The sequence below is a fragment of the Bos indicus x Bos taurus genome, chromosome 3 (assembly GCF_003369695.1).
Source record: "Bos indicus x Bos taurus breed Angus x Brahman F1 hybrid chromosome 3, Bos_hybrid_MaternalHap_v2.0, whole genome shotgun sequence".
Classification (NCBI taxonomy): domain Eukaryota; kingdom Metazoa; phylum Chordata; class Mammalia; order Artiodactyla; family Bovidae; genus Bos; species Bos indicus x Bos taurus.
In genome coordinates, this window is record NC_040078.1 from 93,132,533 (window position 1) to 93,154,081 (window position 21,549).

Genomic DNA, 21,549 nt, shown 5'->3' on the forward strand with positions numbered 1-21,549 from the left:
GTGACCCAGGATCTCCTTAATTATAAACCTTGGAAATACTTTCAATCCTTTTCTTTCTTGACCTAGAAGCAGCATATAACACTGTTGGCCCTCCTGTCTTAAAGTACTCTTATTTTGGTTTCCATGATACCATACTCCTGATTTTTCCCCTACCTTTCTGGCTTCATCCTAATCTCCATTGTCTGTGAGTTTCATTCTTCTAATCTTTCCATTTTACAGTCCAGTCTACAACATTGCAGACAGAGTGATCTTTCTAGAATGCAATAGGTCTTGTCACCAACACCCCTTTCCACTTTCCTGCTTAAAGCCCTTCATCTGTTTTCCTTGCATTTAAATCCAAAAGCCTTGGGTTTTAACCCAAACTCCTTAACATGGGTTAGAATGTCCTTCGTGATTAGTCTTGTACCTCTTCTCCAACCTCATTATTATATTTTCAACTTTTTTTTCTGTATTATAACCAAAAAGCTCTGGGCCCTCTGTCTGAAACATTTTCTTCAGGAAGACTTAACTTAGTCCCTTAGACTGGACTAGGAGCCACTGCATGAGCTTCCATAGTTTTCTGTGCTTCCCCTACTTATAAATTTGATGCCTACATTATAATTGCTTGTATGCTCCTTGACTGCCATCACTGTATTCCCAGCATGACACACAGTAAATGCTCAGTAAATTATGCTAACCTCAGACACATTAGATACATAGATCATGCTCCTTCAGCTATACTTTACTATGTGGTTTCATACCCCCAAGCCTCAAATTACCTTACAGCTTGATTGGCGTTGGGTGTCCTTTAAATTTTCTCATCCCTTTTTGATATTTGCCATGTCTCCAGATGCCCAGATTCATCAATTACATTATAACTTTTATAATTTCACTTTTGGAAAATAACCCTGTGGTAATTACCCAATGTCTCTAAATACTTAACTCATTATTACCACCTCAAGACTGTTGTGAAAATTCAAAGAAAGGGCACTCGTAAACACACTCAGCCTAGGGGCTGACATTTATTAAGTGATCCCCCTTATCTTTTTTATACAAGTCCCTTGTTACCACCCACATCCAGTGTTTTTTTTAAGAAGATGCCTTATAGCAATTTGGAGTTTGAAAAGTATTTTTCAATTTCCAAGACATTGTTTTTTATCCTTGCAATAGTTCTGCCAGATGTGTAACATTATTATGCTCATTTTAAAGATAAGAAACCTGAGGTCCAAAAAGTTTAATCAGTTTACCTTTGGTCACAGTGAATCACTGTCACACGAGGGATTATTTTAACACAGATCTTCAGTGACATTCCCCTCACCCACACCCCCGCCCCAGCACCCACTCTTCATTCTGTTATCAATACTTTTTCAGAGAGAAAAGCAGTAACGGCAAGATTGGGAATGATATTCAGGGACCACTAGCCTGAAGACAGAACAGTGTTATAGTCGCGCGTGCTCAGTCGCGTCTGACTCTTTCGCAGACCCTCAAAATGATGCCATTTCAGCACTGTCTCTAGAAACAATTCCGTTTTCCATCTGGCTGGAACTTAGATGAGTTAAAGCAGGCTTCTAATAATTAAGTTTGGTTGCCCTTGGCCTAATCAAGGAGGAAAAAATTTTCCACAGCCGAGAAAACATTCGCAGTCAACCACTTAGGCCTGAAAACACAAGAGCTTCCTGGACAGCAGTTCACAGTCCTGATTCAAACTGTGGAGAAAAAATAAACACACAACAGGTCCACTGTGGAAGATTTTGGCTGAATTGGTTTGGAACTACTATTTTTTAGGCGCTCCGTCCGAGGCGATTCAATTGCGCGGGCAGAGTGGGAGATCAAACATTCAAAGCTTAACTCCTACTGACAACACCTCATCTAGAGACCAGTGAGGCAGAAAGGGGAAAAAGTGAAGTAGAAAGAGATAAAATGGAGAATAAGTGCGGGAGAGTTTGTAGCCAAAAAAAAAAAAAAAAAGGCAAGCTCCACTGCGGATTTAGGGAACGCGTCGCTGAGAAGTTTCTTGAACTGATTTTTAAACAGCAGAGTTCAGTCGGAGCCAACGTTAGAGACGCGCCGAGGCGCGCTGCGTTCTCCCGAGAGGTCGGATCCTTTAACCCTGTTTTACTGATGGGACGACCTAGGTTCAGAGACGGTGAAGGACCTATTCCAACTCACACTGTTGGGTATCCTAAATGAAACTGGAGCCTGGGCCTCAAGCCCCAAAGAGACACTGATCAACAGCCCTCAGCCTCTTCCGGTCGCAGGCCGAGGGGGCGGGGCTGAACCGACTCCGCCTCCGGGGGAAAGGGGCTTTCGTTCGCCGGGAGGGGAGAAGTCGCCTGGTCCCATCTCCGGAAGTGGGAGGAGAGAGGGAGGGGTCGCTCCGTGACGCGCGATGACGTTTCCTAACGTCACTTCCTCGCGCCGCTATAAACGTCAATGTCGGGCGCCTTTAATGGTGGTGCGGTTTGCCCTTAAAAGTTCGGTCTTGGATCTGCTTTGCGAGCCATGGAGAGTGACTTTTACCTGCGTTACTACGTGGGGCACAAAGGCAAATTCGGCCACGAATTCCTGGAATTTGAGTTCCGGCCCGACGGTGAGAGAAGCGTCCCGGCTTCCCGGGAGCGAGGTCTAGGCCTGGGGGTGGGCGAGTGGGGAGGCCGGAGATCCGGAATGTACGAAGAACTAAAGGAAGGGACCGATGGCTGTGAGGCGCCGATTTGGAAGGAACGATCCTTGTCCGCCCCACTGATTCTTTCAGTCCGTGTGCTAGGGCTTCTGTTTAGTGACGATTTTGACCATATTGCTTTATTCAACAAACCTTTCTTGAGCGCCTATCTGTGCCAGTCTCACTTCCACAATCTGGGGTGTAGGAGTGAATGATAAACAGACTTCCTCCCTCGTGGAACTTGTATTCTTTTGCTGGGAGATCGTAAACAAAAAAATATCCCAAATAGTGTTGAGTGTTCAGAAAATAAAATGATGGAACAATTGCTGATGGGACGCTTTTAAGAAGGATAGCTATTGGAGAACTCGCTGAAGAGCCGATGTTTGAGCTGAGCTCTGGTTGACAAAGAAGGCGCCATCTCGGGAAAAGGACGTTCTAGGCAGAGATGAGCTAGGCATGTTTCAAGTGGCCATTGTGGCTGAAGAGTAGTGAACTCTGGGGAGAATAGTAGGAGATGATGTCAGTTAGGTAGGCAGGGGCCACACCATATAGTCTTGGTGAGTTTGGATTTTTTTTTCTAAGTGCAGCAGGAAGCAATTGGAAAGTTTTAAGCAGAGGTGTAATCTATTCTTGAGAAAGTATTGTAATTATTAGGTGCAGAATGGGCAAGAATGAAAACTACTTAACAGGAGATGGTTACAATTGTTAGAAAAAGGATGTTGGTTAGAACTAGAGTGATAGTAAAAGTACAGAAGGATTTAGGATACAGTTGGAGGCAGAACCAATAGGACTTTGCCAATTGATAGGATTTGGTGAGGGATCAATATGGTGAAGGAAAGGAAGTGAAAGATGACAGAAAGCCTCCACTAAATGGAGGCACAAAGATGAACTCCTTGTAGTTAAGTTGCTAAGTCGTGTCCGACTCTTTGGGACCCCGTGAATGAACTGACAATTTGAGAAAGTTTTGTTAACAATGATAAGACAGTGTATAAGGTGTTATAGAAAGAAACAGAAAAGACTCTGGGAGCGGAAAGAGGGCACCTAACCTAGCCTTCGAGTCAAAGAAGGCTTCCTGCATAAGATGACCTGGGTGGAGAGTATGAGTCTTTAGTAATGTGTAGGAGTTAGTTAGACAGATGGGTCAAGAACGCATTTTGGACAGCATTAACAGCAAAGAGGCTGAAAACCCAAAAGGTGCATGGGATGTTTCAGGCAGAAACCAAAACAGTTGACCCTGGAACAAGTTTCAAATAGCATGCGTCCATTTATACACAGATTTTTTTAGTAATCCTAATAAATACTGTGGTACTACCTGATCCACAGTTGGTTGAATTGAGGATGAGGAACTGTAGATACTGAGAAACCACAGATGCAGAAGGCTGGCAGACTATTAAGTTATACTCAGATTTTTGACTGTGTAGAGGATGGATGCCCTTAACCCCTACGTCGTTTAAGGGTGAACTGTATTTTGATTAACCCCAGCTCTATGTGAGAGTCCTGTTGTAGGAATGAGGCTGGAAATGAGCTCAGCTTAGCAGGAAGCCACATTGAGGATTTTGGACTTTATCAAGAAGGTAGTGAGGAGTCGTTGTCAGTATTAAAATGTCAATATTAGAGTGACCTAATTGGATCCATCTGTTAACTGTTTCACTCTGTCCACTCTATGGAGAATGAACTGAATGGAGAGAGACTTGAGGCAGAGACACAGTGCAGTAAGGCATCAGTTATTTTGACTCTTTTTAGTGTGCCTTCTATACGGAAAAAATTATCTCCTCTATTTCCTTTTATCTTCTTCATATCCACCATATATACCCAAATCAGCCTGTTTGATGAACAATGTCACAGAGGGCCTTGTATACCAAAAATGCTCAATAATAAAACCACAGCTTTTCTATCATGTTTAGAAAAGGAGTAGATCATTGTTTCACAGTCACATGTTAATATATGTAAAAACCATTTTATAGTTTTCAGAAACTTTCACGATTCTTTTAAGCCTCTGAAGGCCCTGTGTGCAGGTAGGTTATCAGTCACTCCTATTTTCAGCTGAGGACATTAACCTGCTGAGATATGATTTGCCAGTCACAAGAGAGTCTGTTCTTTTATCACACCTGAGCTGCCTTTTGCAAGAATTGTAAATCATTGTCAGCTGTATTTTTGGCTAGAAGGTTATTTAATAGTGTTCACTGGGGGAAAAAATCCATAACTTAAAGTTTGAGAATTGTTTTATTCAGTTGAAACACTGGGGACTTAAGCCTGGGAGATAGGCTGTCAGGGATAGCTTTGAGGGACTATTTGAGGGACTATTCTGAAGAGGTGAGGGATGAGCCAGGATATATAGGAGGTTTTAGAGGGAAAAAAAAAAAAACCCCAAAAACAGGTAGAACATCTAAAGGTTACTGTTAATCAAATACCAGACATCTAAAGTTAATGAAGTTCGCATTTTTCTTTGTATGGGAGGATGCGAGGCTCATTGAAATCATTCCTTTGATATACACCTTAACTGTCCAGGGCCAGTATCCTATTTTCAACATCCTGAATCCCCTCAGGGTGCACCCATAGGGAGGGGGCTGGGGGTGGTGTGGCTGCAGTGGCTGATGGCTTAATGGCTGCAACATCCTTTGTTTACTGATAAGGCAGGTGACATTTTTTTGTTCACCAAAGCCTAAAGTGAAAAGACTAGTATTGTTGAAACACCAGAGATGTAAATACTAAAACTATTAGACACTTTGAAGGGAAAGTTAGGATACATTTTAAGCAATAGCTGATAGTCTTGGTAGGCTAATGACGCTTTCTTTATGTTTTTATTATATATTGAATTTGTTTTTTGTCCTTCACAGGGAAATTGAGATATGCCAACAACAGCAATTACAAAAATGATGTCATGATCAGAAAAGAGGTAATGAATTGTCTGAAGGCCTTTCATTCACTACCATTTAGCCTTGTGTCCTGTTTTTATTCTTTCTGGGAGTAATGAAAGTGAAGTCGCTCGGTCGTGTCCGACTCTTTGCGACCCCATGGACTGTAGCCTACCAGCCTCCTCCATCCATGGGATTTTCCAGGCAAAAGTACTGGAATGGCATGCCATTTCCTTCTCCAAGGGATCTTCCTGACCTGGGATTGAACCCAGGCCTCCTGCATTGCGATTGCAGGCAGATGCTTTACCGTCTGAGCCACCAGAGAAGTCCAATCTGGGAGTAATATTGAAAGATAAAGAATAGGAAAGTATAAATGTGTCTGTAGATGGCTTCTAAAGTTTTTCTCAAATCTTCTTTTAGTTTATTTTTTCTTTAATAGTGATGAGTCAATAACTGGTAATCATTTGAAGTCTTGCAGATCTTGGTTTTGAACCTTGAATCTTTTACTAACATGTGACCTTGGGAAAATTTCCAGGTTGAGGTTGATAAGTCTCAGTTGCTTCATCTGAAAAAACAGAAAACATACCCGCCACTAACTTAGTGTTTGATCTATTCCTTGGTGGTGGTTGTTCAGCTGCTAAATTATATCTGACTGTGCAACCCCATGGACTGCAGTACACCAGGCTTCCCTGTCCCAGAGTTTCTCAACTCCCAGAGTATCTCCCAGCGTTTGCTCAAAGTCATGTGCATTTAGTTGGTGATGCCCTCTGACTATCTCATCCTCTGTTGCCCACTTCTACTGCCCTCAATCTTTCCCAGCATCAGAATCTTTACCAGTGAGTTGGCTCTTTGCATCAGGTGGCCAAAGTATTGGAACTTCAGCTTCAGGATCAGTCCTGCCAATGAATATTCAGGACTGATTTCCTTTATGATTGACTGGTTTGATCTTCTTGCTATCCAAGGGACTCAAGTCTCCAGCACCCAGTTCAAAAGCATCAATTCTTTGGCGCTCAGCCTTCATTATAGTTCAGCTCTCTCATCCGTATATAACTACTGAAAAAAAAAAAAAGCTTTGTTTATATAGACCTTTGTCAGCAAAGTGATGTCTCTGCTTTTTAATATGCTGTCTAGGCGGGAGGAGAAGGGGACGACAGATGGCATCACCGACTCAATGGACATGAGTTTGGGTAGACTCCGGGAGTTGGTGATGGACAGGGAGGCCTGGCATGCTGCAGTCCATGGGGTCGCAAAAAGTCAGACACGACTGAGCAACTGAACTGAACTAGATTTGTCATAGCTTTTCTTCCAGGGAGCAAGTGTCTTTTAACTTAATGGCTGCAGTCACTGTCTGTAGTGATTTTGGAGTCCAAAAAAATAAAGTCTGTCACTGTTTCCATTTTATCCCGATCTGTTTGCCATGAAGTGAGGGGACCAGATGCCATGATCTTAGTTTTTTGAATGTTGAGTTTTAAACCAGCTTTTTCACCTCTTTCACCTTCATCAAGAGGCTCTTTAGTTCCTCTTCACTTTCTGCCATTAGGGTGGTATCATCTGCATTCCCTGGTACCTAGCACTCAAGAGAGCTCTTTTAATTTGCATTTGAGTAGGCAAAAAGGAGTGTGGGAAAGCACTTAACATCATTGAATGCATGTTAGATTCTAGTCAGGACACTAGGTACTACATCTGTAGTCCTATTTTAACCCCTATTGTAAGCCTCTATGATGGGTGTGTTATATATCCTTTACAGATAAGACATTGAAGACCTATATATTAATTATGGGGCTTGTTCAAAGTTACCCTTTGAGTTAAGAAACTGAGCAGGAATTTAGACCTCTGCCTGCCTTTGTGAAGTCCGTGTTTGGTGTGATTTCTACCACACCATTGAACTTCATTAAAGCCATTCTTTCCTTTTAAGTGCTTTGTCACATTTGGAAATGTCTTAATAGTATATTTTCATACTGTAATATTAGCAATCAGTATTATGCTTAGCCATGCATGTCAGCATCCTCACTTTTTTTTTAATGTGTAGTAATATGTAAAATGTAAAAGACATGTGTCTGCTCTTCAGAAGCATGTCATTTAGTTTAAAATAGCCCGAGTTACTCACAGATCTTTCTTTGGGGCTCAGGTGTGCAGGTAGGCAAGGAATAGGTCCAGATGAACAGGATGTACCAAGAAACAGAAACAACTAGATGTGGGATTGAGGTGTAGTCACTGGACACTTCTGACCCTGCCATCCTCTTACATGCCGAAGTCAAGCTGGAATGGCTTCACATTTACAGAGGTGCCAGAAATAAATCTTCATTAGTTTTTTTTTTTTAATCTTTCATCACTATCTGAGTCAGAATGCTGCTTAGAGATACAATTTGAATTCTGTTTTTTAACTTGCTTTCAGGCTTATGTACATAAAAGTGTGATGGAGGAACTGAAGAGAATAATTGATGACAGTGAAATTACCAAAGAGGATGATGCCTTGTGGCCTCCTCCTGACCGAGTGGGCCGGCAGGTGAGTGTTTTAGCAACTAGCCACAGTGCAGAAATCTTACAAATAAGATAAAGCTTCCTGCTCTGCATATGACACTGAATGTACTCAGTGTGTATGTGTGTTCTGGGCCCTACACCGAGCAGGTCACCAGCACCTTGGTCTAAGGCAGCACGAAGCCCACACGGAGGACAGGGACAGCAGGTGGAGCTGCTGACCACCTGGAGCCCAGCCCTGGATTTCTTCTTCTGGTCCACCTCCCGCTTCTTGAGAGTATTTGCTACCCACATTTCTTACTGAGTAACCACTATGGACAAAATGTTGCAAAGATGGCAAGATAAATAAAATATAGTCATGTCAGCAATGTAATGGAAAGTCATGCCAGCAACTAAGTCTATCTTCTTGCTTGGATATTTATTCTGAAAACATTGTGATAATTAAAAAATAAAAGCCACTGTTGTATTTGACCAAATTAATAGGAAAGATTCTTCTTTCTACTTTAATGCTGCCTTCCAACTTCTAATTGATTTCATTGTCCCTTCTTTTGTCCTGTAGAGCCCATTTTTTCTTTCCTGGAGTGACAGTAATCTTTTAAAATGTAAATTTGTTTATGTATTCCACTGATTTTAAACTCTGGCTTCCCACCACATTTAAAATAAAATCTGAACTCCCAGCTTACCTTCTACCATTTTCACCATCTCTCACTGGGTTTAAATCTCATTGGTCTTATTTCTGTTACTCAGATTCACCTAGGTACTTCTTAGTTTAGAACCTTTACATCTGCTACATATTGCCTGGAACATTCTATCTGAGACTGTCTTTATTATTGAGGTCTTCAAATGTCACTTCTTCAGTGATGTCTTAAGAGCCTATCTAATCTAAAATGCCTTTTCTTATCACTTAAATAAGATCTGGTTTTTGTCTTCATAGCATTTATCATTGTCTGAAATTGTCTTGTTTGGTTTTCCTTATGCATGATGATGAAATATTCTAAAGCATCTAAAAATAATGAACTTGATCTACATATAAAAACTTTGTTGAAAACAAACAAAAACCAAAATAAATTAACAAACCAACTGGAACCACATAGATACAAAAAACAGAGTAGTGGTTATTAGAGGGAAGGGGCTGGGTGTGCAAAATTTGTAAAGGGAATCAACTATATAGTGACAGAAACTTAAATTTTTGGTGGTTAGCACAGTATAATACAGAAGTAGAAACAGAATATTGTACTTATGTAACAAACCAATTTTAACTCAATACGGAGATTCCCTGGTGATCAGTGGTTAGGACTTGGCGTTTTCACTACCAAGATCCCACAAGCCATGCCCTGTGGCCAAAAACAAAAAACTGAATGTAATCTAAAACCATGAGTGGAAAGAATACATTCCAACTTCTGGGCATGCAGGAAGAATACAGTGGGAGGTGGGTCTAAACTGCAATATTTCTTGAAAAAGAAATCTGACACAAGTACAACAAAATATTAACTTTCAAGTCTGAATGTTAAGAAGTAGAACTCAGGGGACTTCCCCTGTGGTCCCGTGGCTAACACTCCATGCTCCCAATTCAGGGGCCCCGGGTTCGGTCTCTGCTCAGGGACCTAGATCCCACATGGCTCAATTAAAGATCCTGCATGAAGACCAGCATAGCCAAATAAATTAATTAAATATTTTTTAAAAACAAAAGAAGTAGAACTCAATCGGTTATAAGTTCCACAAGGGCAGAAATCTTTGTTTGGTTTTGCTGATCTGTCCCACAGACCTCCCCCTCCTATTCCCCACCCAATAGATTTTTTTTTTCTTTTAAGATTGTGGTACTTGTTCCATTCTTGAGAAATTCAGGCCCAAGGGCATACAACTAGTAAGTGAGAAAGCTGGGATTAACTCAAGGTCTGGAATTCCTTTCCTTGTCCCATTGTTGCCCTTAAAAGTGAAGATGCTTGGTATTTGTAAAACAGGTTTATACATGTTATTCCACATTGTTAACAATGAAAACTCCTATATGGAACACAATGTAAATTCTTCCAAATGTGGAGCCTCACAGACACAACTAAGAGTAAAAGCTACTTAAGCACTAAACCAGTATTTTTGTCGTACCATTTATCTCTTTGTTTCTAGTACCCAGTACAGTCTAGGGCTCAGGCTGGTCTTGGTAATGTGGCCATCTGTATTAGAGTTCATGTGATTTGGAAGATGATGAACCCTTCTCCTGTGTGATGAAAAACCAATTCAGATTGAAACTTATTTCAATGTTTCTAGGAGCTTGAAATTGTCATTGGTGACGAACACATTTCTTTCACAACATCAAAAATTGGTTCCCTTATTGATGTCAATCAATCCAAGTAAGTACACATGATCCTTATATACAGATATGTCTGTTTTTGAGCATGCTGATATGAAACCCATAATCAAATTGAGACTGTTATGGTACAAATCTAAGAATTGGCCAGCTTTGCCCCCCTCAACAGAGAGACTCCCAAATTATCTTCAAGGGCTTGCTCCTTTTGCTTTTGGAGTTTTAGTCAGCTGTCGTCAGTAGCACTTGTCAGTGATACACCCAGAGAGTAATGCTGTAGGAGCAGCCAAAGTGGGTAAGAATCTGGCCAAAACACAAAAAACAACTGCTGGAAATAACCTATGAAATCAGTGAGTCTGGGTACCTTCCTCAGTGTTGGTTATTCAGATTGCACATCTTAAAGCCTGACTGTAGTAAAACTTGAAATCATTTAGAATACAAATTAAAAAATTTGTTTTTGTCACGGTAAATTATTGAGACATGAATCTCTATGCCACACAGAATCATTAGAATTTGGCAGCCTCTTTGGCTCTTGTGCTTTGAGGATTTGGGATTAGATACAGTTCACTTTTAGTACATGTTGGACATATTTGTCTTCCTATGAACAATCTCCTTGTTCTTACCCAGTTATGCTGTAGTAAGGTTGAGTGAGTCTCTTGGTCCTGATTAGCACTACCTCTTAAAAAGGAAGTTTTCCTAATTCTGAAAGTAATACATGCTTACTGTAGAAAATATAGGAAATACAGAAATGTAGAAAGGTGAAAATCACCCATAAAATTATCAGATAACCATTAATCTTAAAGTATTTCTGTCTTTTTCCTGTGCTTTAAAAAATAGTCTTTTAAAGCACAAAAAATGAATTGAGATCAACAGTCTGTTTAATCATGACTTTTTTCTACTTAATATAAGCATTTCCTTCTTAAAAAACCTTAACATTTTAAATTACTTCTTAATATTCCATTTTAATGTATACAGACTTTTTCTTATTTTTGGACATTTGGTTGTTTTCAAAGTTTTAATTCTGTAAATACCTCTTATGAGGAATACCCTGGTACATAAATAATCTGGGTTATTAAATGGTATTTTTTGCTGAGTTTTTTCAGCTTTTTAAACATTTTTTTCCTCTTGCATTACAGGGATCCAGAAGGCTTACGAGTATTTTATTATCTTGTCCAGGACCTGAAGTGTTTGGTCTTCAGTCTTATTGGATTACACTTCAAGATTAAGCCAATCTAGATGGAACATTGGTGTGGACACAAGGGGGGTGGGAGTGCTGCTTTTAATTACCATTATCTAGACATTTTTGTGTATATCAGGGCAATATTTTTTTTATAAACTATAAATGATTGTCTTTAATAAATACATAACAAAATGCATTTTTTTTTATTTTATAAAGACCTGAACATGTGAACTTGTCTCGAATTACTTTTTAACACTAGCTTCTTATGTGAAGTATTGCCAAAAATCTAATCAACTCTGTACATAAAACTACGAGTTTATAGGAAGTAAAAGATTAGAGAAACATGCTAAAAAATAACAGTGGAAATCCAATCAATACGGAGATTCCAGGGTAAGTGATCTGATTTCTTTAAAAAAAATAAGCTGTAAACAAATGGAGATGGAGTGGGAATGTTAATGGAGATTTGAGAGACATGTAATCACATAATACAATGTTCAAACCCTGTTTGGATCATGATTCAGGAAATGTAAAATTGCCATCAGTAGGAAAATTTAAACACTAGATATTTGGTATTAATGAAGTATTAATTTTTTAGGGAGTAAAATGGTATGGTTGATGTTTTTTTTTTCATCGAGCTTTACTGAGGTATAATTGAGGTTGGAGGGTTTTTTTGTGTTTTTTTTTACTTATTTTTATTTTTGGCTGTGGTAGTCTTTGTTGCTTGGGCTTTTCTCTAGTTGTGGAGAGCAGGGGCTACTCTTGTATTGCTGGGGCTTTTCATTGTGGTGGTTTTTCTTGTTGTGGAGAACGAACTCTAGGGCACAGGTTTAGTAGTTGTGGCACATGGGCTCAGTAGTTGTGATTTCTGGGCTGTAGAGCACAGGCTCAATAGTTGTGGTGCGTGGGCTTAGTTGCTCTGCAGCATGTTGGATCCCCAGACCAGGGTTCAAACCCATGTCTCCTGCATTGGCAGGTGGATTCTTTACCACTGAGCCACCAGGGAAGCCGGAGGTTGGAGTTTTTAAAATCACCTTTATAGATACATCTGAAACTATTTCACTATGGGGAAGTATACTTGGTTTAATACATTATGAGGGATAAAGTGGCTAGTTTCAGAAAAACTTTCCAATAATTCATTTAAAGTCAGAATTCTAGCAGCCATTTAAGAAGCAACCTAGTTGGTATAGATAGTGTGGGGATTTGTTCAGCAGGTAGATCTGCAGGAAATTTTTCTTGCTGCTAGGTTGCATGGCTTCCTTAGGCAAACTGCTGCCTGAACGGATAATGGGCATGATCTTGCTAAATTTCATTTGACTGAGGGGAGGTGATAAAGCGAAGCTCAACATCGCTGAAGATTGGCCAACTTGGGACGGGTCCCAAATACTCCTGGGCAAGTGTTTCCCCAACACACACCCACACGCCCTACTTTGACTCCTTCAAAGATCAGAGAGACACGCACCCTACTCTGCCTCCTTCACACACACACACACACACACACACACACACACACACACACACACCCTACTCAGAGAGACACACGCACCCTACTCTGCCTCCACACACCACACACACACACACACACACACACACACACACACACACACACACACACACACACACACACACACACACCCTACTCAGAGAGACACACGCACCCTACTCTGCCTCCACACACCACACACACACCCTACTCTGCCTCCTTCACACACACACACCCACCCACCCTACTCTGCCTCCTTCACACACACACACACACACATGCTCCTACTTCACCTCCTTCAAAGATCACAGGGTCCCAGGACTTCCCTGGTGGTCCAGCACCTGGCACCGCAGGGGGCATGAGTTAAATCTCTGGTCTGGGAAGATTTCCACATGTTTCGGAGCAACTAAGCGCATGTGCCAACAACTAATGAGTCATAGAGACTAGCCCGTTTGCTGCAACTAGAAAAAGCCCATCTGCAGCAATGAAGACCCAGCACAGCCAAAAATAAATGAGAGGAAAAAAAAAAAAAAAATCACAGGGTCCCAAACACACACACACACACACACACACACATCCTACTTTGCTTCCTCCAAAGATCACAGGGCAAAAAAAAAAAAAGGAAAAAGGGCAGCAAATTAGCTGCCGATCTGGGACCTGAGACGTCGGGGTTCTGTCTGCAGTGCACCCTCTGCTATTGAAGGGTACCTGGCGGCAATCAGGTAAGTTTGTGGCAAAGTAGACATCATAAAGAGTCGCTCCAAATGTTAAACAATCTAGACCTCAGGACGGAGAAGGCAATGGCAACCGATTCCAGTACTCGCCTGGAAAAGCCCATGGACGGAGGAGTCTGGTGGGCTGCAGTCCATGGGGTCGCTAAGAGTCGGACACGACTGAGCGACTTCACTTTCACCGTCTCCCAAATCTGCGAAGCCGGCCCTGGGCAGCGTGAGCTGACGTGATCTAAGATGCCTCGGCGGGCAGGCAGAGAGCCAGGGCGAGGTTGGGTGAAGGCAGGCAGAAAAGAGAGGACCCGGCAGAGGTGTCGGGCAGAACTGTCTTGTTTGGTGCGATGTCCCTCAAACTAACTTGCCGTTCAGTAAATATCTAATTACCGATTGCTGGAGGAAGCCTTCCGCGGGTCTAAACACCGGCTAATTGCGTCTCAGACTACTTCAAGATAGCTTTGCCTAAAAGACCCGGTGCACTGGGAAAGCAGCGGCCCGCGTACACCCGCCTCCAGGCCCCGCCCAGAGCCGCACCGAGGATGCGCAGGCAGCGCCCGCCGTTTACGACGAGCCGCAAAGTAGTGACCGCAGCAAGCGCTGGGTGGGCTGGGCTGCTATGGGGGTAAGTGGAAGCGAGCCGCCAACAGGGCAGGAGCGGGGAGGTGGCGAGAACCTAGGAGGCAGGAGATCGCGCCACGAGGGATTGAGAGTGGGCTTGTGCTGAGAAGGGGCCGGGAGGCAAAGCTCGTGCTGGGAAGGGAGGAGAGGGGCGGGGCAGGGGCTGCGCAGGCGCTGTTGACGCAGTCGCCATGGCGCCCCTTCTCTCAGAAAATTGCGCTGCAGCTCAAAGCCACGCTGGAGAATGTCACCAACCTCCGGCCAGTGGGCGAAGACTTCCGGTGGTACTTGAAGGTAAGACTGGAGGGGCGGGGCTCTAGACGTCTAGGCTGCGGGCATTTCTGGGCTCTGGTTGGGGGTGCCAAGGCCCGGCTCGCGTAAAACTTTCCCATCCTGAGGTCAGTACTGAACAGGAGCTTTCTCTGGGGCAAGATGAAAAATGCTTATTAAATGTTCACTTTTCTTCTGGATAGAATTTTACGTTTTCTTTTTAAAAGTTTATTGATTAATTCTTAATTAGCAGTGTCTTGAAGTTCCTTTTGTAATTTTTCCCTCCGTTAAATGTTTCATGCTATGTGCTAAGTCACTTCAGTCGTGTCCGACTCTGTGCGACCCCATAGACGGCAGCCCACCAGGCTCCCCCGTCCCTGGGATTCTCCAGGCAAGAACACTGGAGTGGGTTGCCATTTCCTTCTCCAGTGCATGGAAGTGAAAAGGGAAAGTGAAGTTGCTCAGTCGTGTCCGGCTCCCAGCGACCCCATGGACTGGCAGCCTACCAGGCTCCTCCATCCATGGGATTCTCCAGGCAAGAGTGCTGGAGTCGGGTGCCATTGAACAGACACTAAATGAAAGACTACTTGCAGGGATCTCGTGATTATTTAGTAAGAATAATTTCACCTCTTTTCTTGATTAGGTTTTATTTTTGTGCGGGGCTCCACCCTTACTTCCCCAACCCATATTTGTAAATCTGGTACCCTAGTGGCATGGTCTACAGAGGTCCTCGCTTTATTTGAGCAGTTGAGGCCCTTTACGTTCCCACATTCAGGAGCTTCTCATTTGTTTTCCTTCTTGTCTAAATCCCAGTATCCTTCAGTACCTGGAAAAATCCCCTTTTCAGGAAGCCTTCTGACCACCTTTATTTTCAAATTTTTTGAAGCCCGAGTGCCACGTCTTACTGGAGAAATTGATGGTCTCTAGCTTCAAAAAGCTTCCCTGGTGGCTCAGACAGTAGAGCGTCTGCTTGCAATTCGGGAGACCCAGGTTCGATTCCTGGGTCGGGAAGATTCCCTGGAGAAGGAAATGGCAATCCACTCCAGCACTCTTGCCTGGAAAATCCCATGGATGGAGGAGCCTGATAGGCTACAGTCCATGGGGTCGCAAAGAGTCAGACACGACTGACCAACAGGACTGAGCAACTGAGCATCAAAAAGCAGAATTTAGAGGAGACAAAGAAATAGAGTAGCAACAGAGTGATAAGTATTTCTACCAGGAACCTCCAGGGCCTGTGAGAACACAGAGGAAGCTCCTAACTCAATGGGTGTTGCGGGGACTTTGAAGCCATTTCTGTACCACATGAGCCTTGAATCCATAGCCAGACTGAGCACTTCTTAGAGGAGGATGGGCCAGTCAACATGAGAAACACTTTGCCCAGAGATTAGTCTGGTTGTGTCCTTAGATGGCTGATAAGATTATGAGCCTGCCCACCTCACCCCGTTCTTGCCCTTCCCTCAGCATCTGCCCAGCTGAGCTAACTACTTTACTAATACTCTTTTTCCCTCCCCTCAAGATGAAATGTGGCAACTGTGGTGAGATTTCAGAGAAGTGGCAGTACATTCGGCTGATGGTAACTGCTCCCCCCACCACTGTATCCACACACAAAAACACACAGGTCTCTGGGCAGGGATCTGTGGCCCTAAGCTCTCTGGCCTTTGGACCCCACTTTCTGTTGTTTGGGAGGGCAGGCATTGGTGTGATCAACACTGGAAACAATAGGCTCTCGGATGTGAGGCAAGAGTTCAAAATCAAGGGGTAGTCCTTTTCTCAGTCTCAAGAAGCCTCCCCAGGATTCTTGTCCTGGCAAGTTCCTCACCCTGTCTGGGTATTCATCTCTTTAACTGGATAATAAGTGGTAGGACTGGGTTCCTGAGGACCCTTACACCTGACTGATACGTGACTAGAGGTTCTGTTTCCTGCTTGCCAGGACAGTGTGGCACTGAAGGGAGGCCGTGGCAGTGCCTCCATGGTCCAGAAGTGCAAGCTGTGTTCGAGGGAAAACTCCATTGGTAGGTAGGCCATGGATACTGCCTCTGCCAGGCTGGCCCACAGCTTTCTGGTACCAGCCTGAGAGCATGCTCATGTTACCTGTGGGTGGACCCAGGCCTGAGGTACCCAAGCCTCTACAGTAGCCTCTTGCACAGAGCACCATCTGGGTACCTGGTAGGGCCAGGATGTGGACTCAAATCAACTTTGTCTTCTCTTTTACATTTCAGAGATTTTGAGCAGCACCATCAAATCTTACAACGTAAGTTCCCGCTGCAGTGGCAGGCATGGTGGGATTAGGTCGAAGCTTGGAACTAGGAGGCCTGTGTTCTAGAGTTATATCTGCACCAGAGTGATGAGCTATGGGAGTGAATGCACGTGCTGACTTGTTCGTTCGTTCATTGTGTCAATCATTTATTCACCTTACACTGCCTGAATGCTTGGTAGGAAAAAGACTCATAACCAGACTATTGTAGAGCTTTCTTAAAAGTGCTGGGCTGTGGGAGCTTACACGACCTCTGACCCAACCTGGCCACTCAGTTTCCAACACTGGGAACACTTACCTTGTCTATATCTTAGAGGACTACTGAGCCTTCTCTGCATCCATGGGTGGGATAGTCCTTTGAATGGTGCATCCATCCTTGCTATCTGATTTTATTAGACATTTATTTATGTTACTGCGTAGTGTATTAGTCCAAGTGAGGGAGGGAATGTATGCTTTGGGTCTGTGTATTTAAAGAAGGGCAATTACTTGTCTTCATCCATTCCTTATTTGGCGTTTTTGAAAAATGCCTGCCTTATGCCAAACTCTCAGCTTTGTCCTGAAGTTAAAAAAATCACATAAGGACTTGCCCTCAAGTAAATCATAATCTAGTGAAAGAGACAGATCAGGAAACAAAACTACACCAAGGACAGGCACTTGGTGGGCATGCAGGAAGTGTTTCTACAGTGAATGAATGAGAATGAACGTGTAGGTGTAGTCCCTGGGACATATGGACCCAAGGGTCGGGTAGGCACAAATTTTGGTTATACCACTCCACTCCGTGAGTATCCTCCACATGCATATCCCACTTCAAAGGTCTTAAGTCAGCCCCCACCTTGACAGCACGGCAGATGGTTACCAAAAGGCCATAGCTAAGTGAACCAAGGCCTTCTGGATGATCTGGAAACCTTATACCTCAATATTCTTCTCATAGTTTTTACTTTGATAATTTTATCTACTATTTATTGACCATAGTGTCAGGTCCTATGCTGGGCACTTTACACCTAGTTCAGAGTCTCACGATAAAGCTGTAGTGGGTTCCTCAGCTCCATCTGACAATCTTAGGCCCAGAAAGGAAGAGAAGCAGAACTGTGTGTGAGCTCACATCCAGGCGCCCCAACCCGAGAGTCCACATTCAGAAAGATCTCACGGTGAGCCAGTGCCAAGGTGGCCTTCTTCCAGAGAGAGAGGAGTAGTTCCTGAGGCCCATTCTGGGCTCACAGGGGCTGTGGGATCATCCTGGGCCCCGCTGGGCCTGACTCCTCATACTTCCTTTATAGGCTGAAGACAACGAGAAGTTCAAGACGATAGTAGAGTTTGAGTGTCGAGGACTTGAACCAGTGGATTTCCAGCCCCAGGTACCTGTCTTCCCAGGGAACCTGTGTATTTGGGGAAGGTGGATACTGCAGGAAGTGACAGCAGAACTGTGCTTCCTGCAGAGACCATGGAGTAGGAATTCTCCTTCCTTAGGGTAATCATTGTTATCTCCTAAACAGCTAATATATGTCAGACACCAAACTTCTTACTTTTAATGTTACCTCACTTAATCCTCACAGTAACCTTGTGAGGTTTATTCATCCAGTTTTTCAGATGAGGAAAGAACTTCAGAGATTTTGTGACTTGCTCAGGGAAAGCAGTTAGTAAACACTGGAGCAGTAATTTGAACCCACATCTATCCAACTCCAGAGCCAGTGCTCATGACACTAGATTTTTGTAGCATTTTCACCTCACAACCCTTTGAGGTAGGCAAAAGAGATTATATTGTTATCCCCATTTCATAAGTAAGAAAACTGAGGTCCAGAGAGGGAAGTGACATGCTTGGGGTCTTTCAGAAAACCAGGTGAAGGATTTACCATACACCTCCTGCCTTCTAGGCCAGGGCTCTAATTTGGAGAAACCACTCTTAGTCCCAGGGCAGCTGCCAGGCCCTGGGATCTCAGTAGTTATTCCAAAACAGTATCCCACACTGTGTGTCCTGTGCCAGAGGGTTGTGAGATGGGCGAGTTCCCCAGCCAGGCCCACCTGCCACACTGCTGCCTTCCTGTCACCTGCAGGCTGGGTTTGCTGCTGAGGGTGTGGAATCGGGGACAGTCTTCAGTGACATTAATCTACAGGAGAAGGTACGGGACTTGGCGGCCTTGTGGGGAGCTATACGGCACCTGGTGGGAATTATCCTTTTGGTGAACAAGGCTCTTCAGCGAGATGCTGGCTCCACACTTTTGTGCTTTTTGTTGGTGATTCTGGTTTTTACAATAACCCAACGTGTGGTGTTAAAGCGCTACCTAGTGATCACATGCAGGAAGGCTGGGATGTGCCTTTCGGAGAAAATACATCTTGGATAAGCTTTGTTTAGGCGTGAGATACAGTGCTGTTGGCCATGAGTCCAGTCTTAATGAATCAACTGTATACATACCTGTACACAGACACATATATATTATTTAGATAAGGTGTTTTTAAACATAAACATACACGAAACAAGGTTATGTATTGATTGGTTGAAGAAAATATTGTGATCAGATGCTCCCAGGAACCTAACCTGTATTTCCCCTGGGAGCAGTGGTTCACTATTCACTAATTCAGTGCTTGTGGGGACTTTATAGAACATTAACCACTGTGAATACCAAGAGTCAGCTGGACCACTGGACAGGTTACTGCCTTGCAGATGAGGAAGGCTTGTGGTCAGGCCTCAGAAGAAGGAAGGACAAAAAATTCAATCTGCATAGCACCAAATAACAGTAACTGGATTTAGTGAGCTCTCATATGTGCCTGTCACTGCCGAGGTCCAGCCCCGGTGGATCCAGGGAATTCGAAGCGGGGACGGCGTCGGCGAGGATCAGGAAACAATTGCTTAATTAAACGTTAATTAAGGATATAAAGAGTAATAGAATGAGGATAGCTCAGTGAGGAAATTCAGTGGAGAAAAGAGGCTGAATAATTCAGCCAGAAGGTAAGAGAAAGAACGACATGGTGAGACCAAGTTTCGGTGAACAAGGCCCGCACTTTATTTTCCAAAGTAGTTTTTATACCTTAAGTTAGCATAGAGGATAATGGGGGAAGGGGTAGAGTGATGCAGTAAGCCAGGCTTTCTTCCTGCAAACTTATCATATGCAAAAGTTTAGGTGATTTGCATCATCTTCTGGCCCGGAGGCCTTTTTCTCTAAAGGTGATTATTCTAAAGTCAGGCGCCAGCCTCCAAAAAGCATTAGATGAAGTTGCATTCCTACAGAGCAAAGGTGTGGTGGGCTATAACAAGAAAAAGAATTAACTCAAGGGTCCCAGGTTACAAACTTTAAAGCTACTACTTAAACCAATTATATTAATCAATACACTGCCAGGGACACAGCAGATAAGGGATATGGAAACTTAGCAGCAAACATTGGCCCAACAAGTGAAAATCCCTTCACCAATACAATTTCTAATCAATGTTTTAACTGCTCAAAGGAATCTGTATTTAGACAGTTTAGAACATCTCCTGCCTCTCACAGTTGGGAGGCTCTGGACAGTCACACGTGGCCGGAAAAACCTATTCAGGCAGGCTAGAGGATTTCCAAAGGAGTTTGTAGGTTGAAACACTGTCACACCCAAGAATTATTAACTGGAGCTGTAAGCTAACTCTTTTTTCAGAGGTAGTGGGGGACAGCCCCCCATAAAGTCAGAGGTGTAGGTGAAAGCACAAAGCAGAAAGTAGGCAGACTCTGGTTTTTGGGGTAGATTGCTCGAGAATTTCCAGGGAGACTCCTGAGGCTTGATCCCGCCTTTGCGTATGCCAAGCCTCCTTCCTCATGACCTTTGCCAGGGGCGGAGCTCGCTCCCCACATGTCACCATGCCAAGTACTTTTACATGTGTTCACTCATTTCTTTCAACATTCAACATAAAATCTATTGTTCCCTTTTTTAAAACAGGACAGAACCGAGACTCAGAAAAGCTAGGGACTTGAAAAAAAAATCACAAAGCTAGAGGAGCAGTAATTCAGACCTGAGCAGTCTTTCTGTGTCCTGGGTCAGACATGTTCCTGAAGTCTGAGTCAGAGCCCAAGCTGTGCCTTTAAGTCCCAGTTCTCTTCTCCCCACGCTGTCCCAGGCTGCCTCTTGAGGCTAACACTGCCCTTTTCCCCCACAGGACTGGACTGACTATGACGAAAAGGCTCAGGAGTCTGTGGGAATCTACGAGGTCACCCACCAGTTTGTGAAGTGCTGAACCCTCTTCCTGTACACTTGCCTCTAAGAACTGAAAAGGGACAACGTGCCCCAAGCAGAGGCTGGTCCCCTTGTCCCTCGTCTCCTGGCAGTTGTCCAGGCCCTCACAGCCCGCATGCTCGGTTCTGCCGCAGCTTCCCGAACCCCGCCAATAAAGTCCCATTTGTACTACACTGCTGGGTGAATGGCTACTCCACTCCTTCCACCCCTCTCCATGTTGGAGGGCTCTGATGGCCTCTTGGCACCTTCCCGCAGTACAGAATCATAGCTTGATCCAGCTAGAAAAACAGGAGCATAGACTTCCCAAGGGCTCTCAACCGCTTGGGGAGTGCACAGGCCGAGCCAGGGGACCAAAGGTGTGAAGTCATTGGTACAGAGGGCAGCTGAGCCTATGGAATGATGCCGAACCCAGCAATCCTGACCCAAAGCATCACATTGACCAGCCTGACCCTCAGGTAAACCCAGGCATTTTTCTTAGCTGGTGTCGCTGCATGTTCCAGGGTTCAGAGGGACTTTGGAGGTCAGTACTGTTCCAGCATGAATCGTCTCTGT

At 43.8% G+C, this 21,549-nt stretch overlaps 2 protein-coding genes across 3 annotated transcripts; both read left to right on the plus strand.

Annotated features, from left to right (window-relative positions):
• The first annotated feature begins 2,383 nt into the window (after nucleotides 1–2,383).
• On the plus strand, nucleotides 2,384–11,676 carry MAGOH (mago homolog, exon junction complex subunit). The gene is made up of 5 exons (XM_027537213.1): nucleotides 2,384–2,569; nucleotides 5,479–5,537; nucleotides 7,892–8,002; nucleotides 10,237–10,319; nucleotides 11,410–11,676. Exons 1-5 carry the CDS (start codon nucleotides 2,482–2,484, stop codon nucleotides 11,507–11,509), a joined length of 441 nt encoding a protein of 146 aa, XP_027393014.1. The 5' UTR covers nucleotides 2,384–2,481; the 3' UTR covers nucleotides 11,510–11,676.
• Nucleotides 11,677–14,189: 2,513 nt separating this feature from the next.
• On the plus strand, nucleotides 14,190–21,170 carry CZIB (CXXC motif containing zinc binding protein). Of its 2 annotated transcripts, XM_027537211.1 has the most exons (8): nucleotides 14,190–14,283; nucleotides 14,490–14,573; nucleotides 16,066–16,122; nucleotides 16,480–16,561; nucleotides 16,769–16,800; nucleotides 18,081–18,158; nucleotides 18,855–18,920; nucleotides 20,921–21,170. In XM_027537211.1, exons 1-8 carry the CDS (start codon nucleotides 14,278–14,280, stop codon nucleotides 20,996–20,998), a joined length of 483 nt encoding a protein of 160 aa, XP_027393012.1. In that variant the 5' UTR covers nucleotides 14,190–14,277; the 3' UTR covers nucleotides 20,999–21,170. The 2 variants fall into 2 exon arrangements, with proteins under 2 accessions (XP_027393012.1, XP_027393013.1); XM_027537212.1 differs by lacking the exon at nucleotides 16,066–16,122 and having other exon boundaries at nucleotides 14,199–14,283.
• The last annotated feature ends 379 nt before the right edge of the window (nucleotides 21,171–21,549 follow it).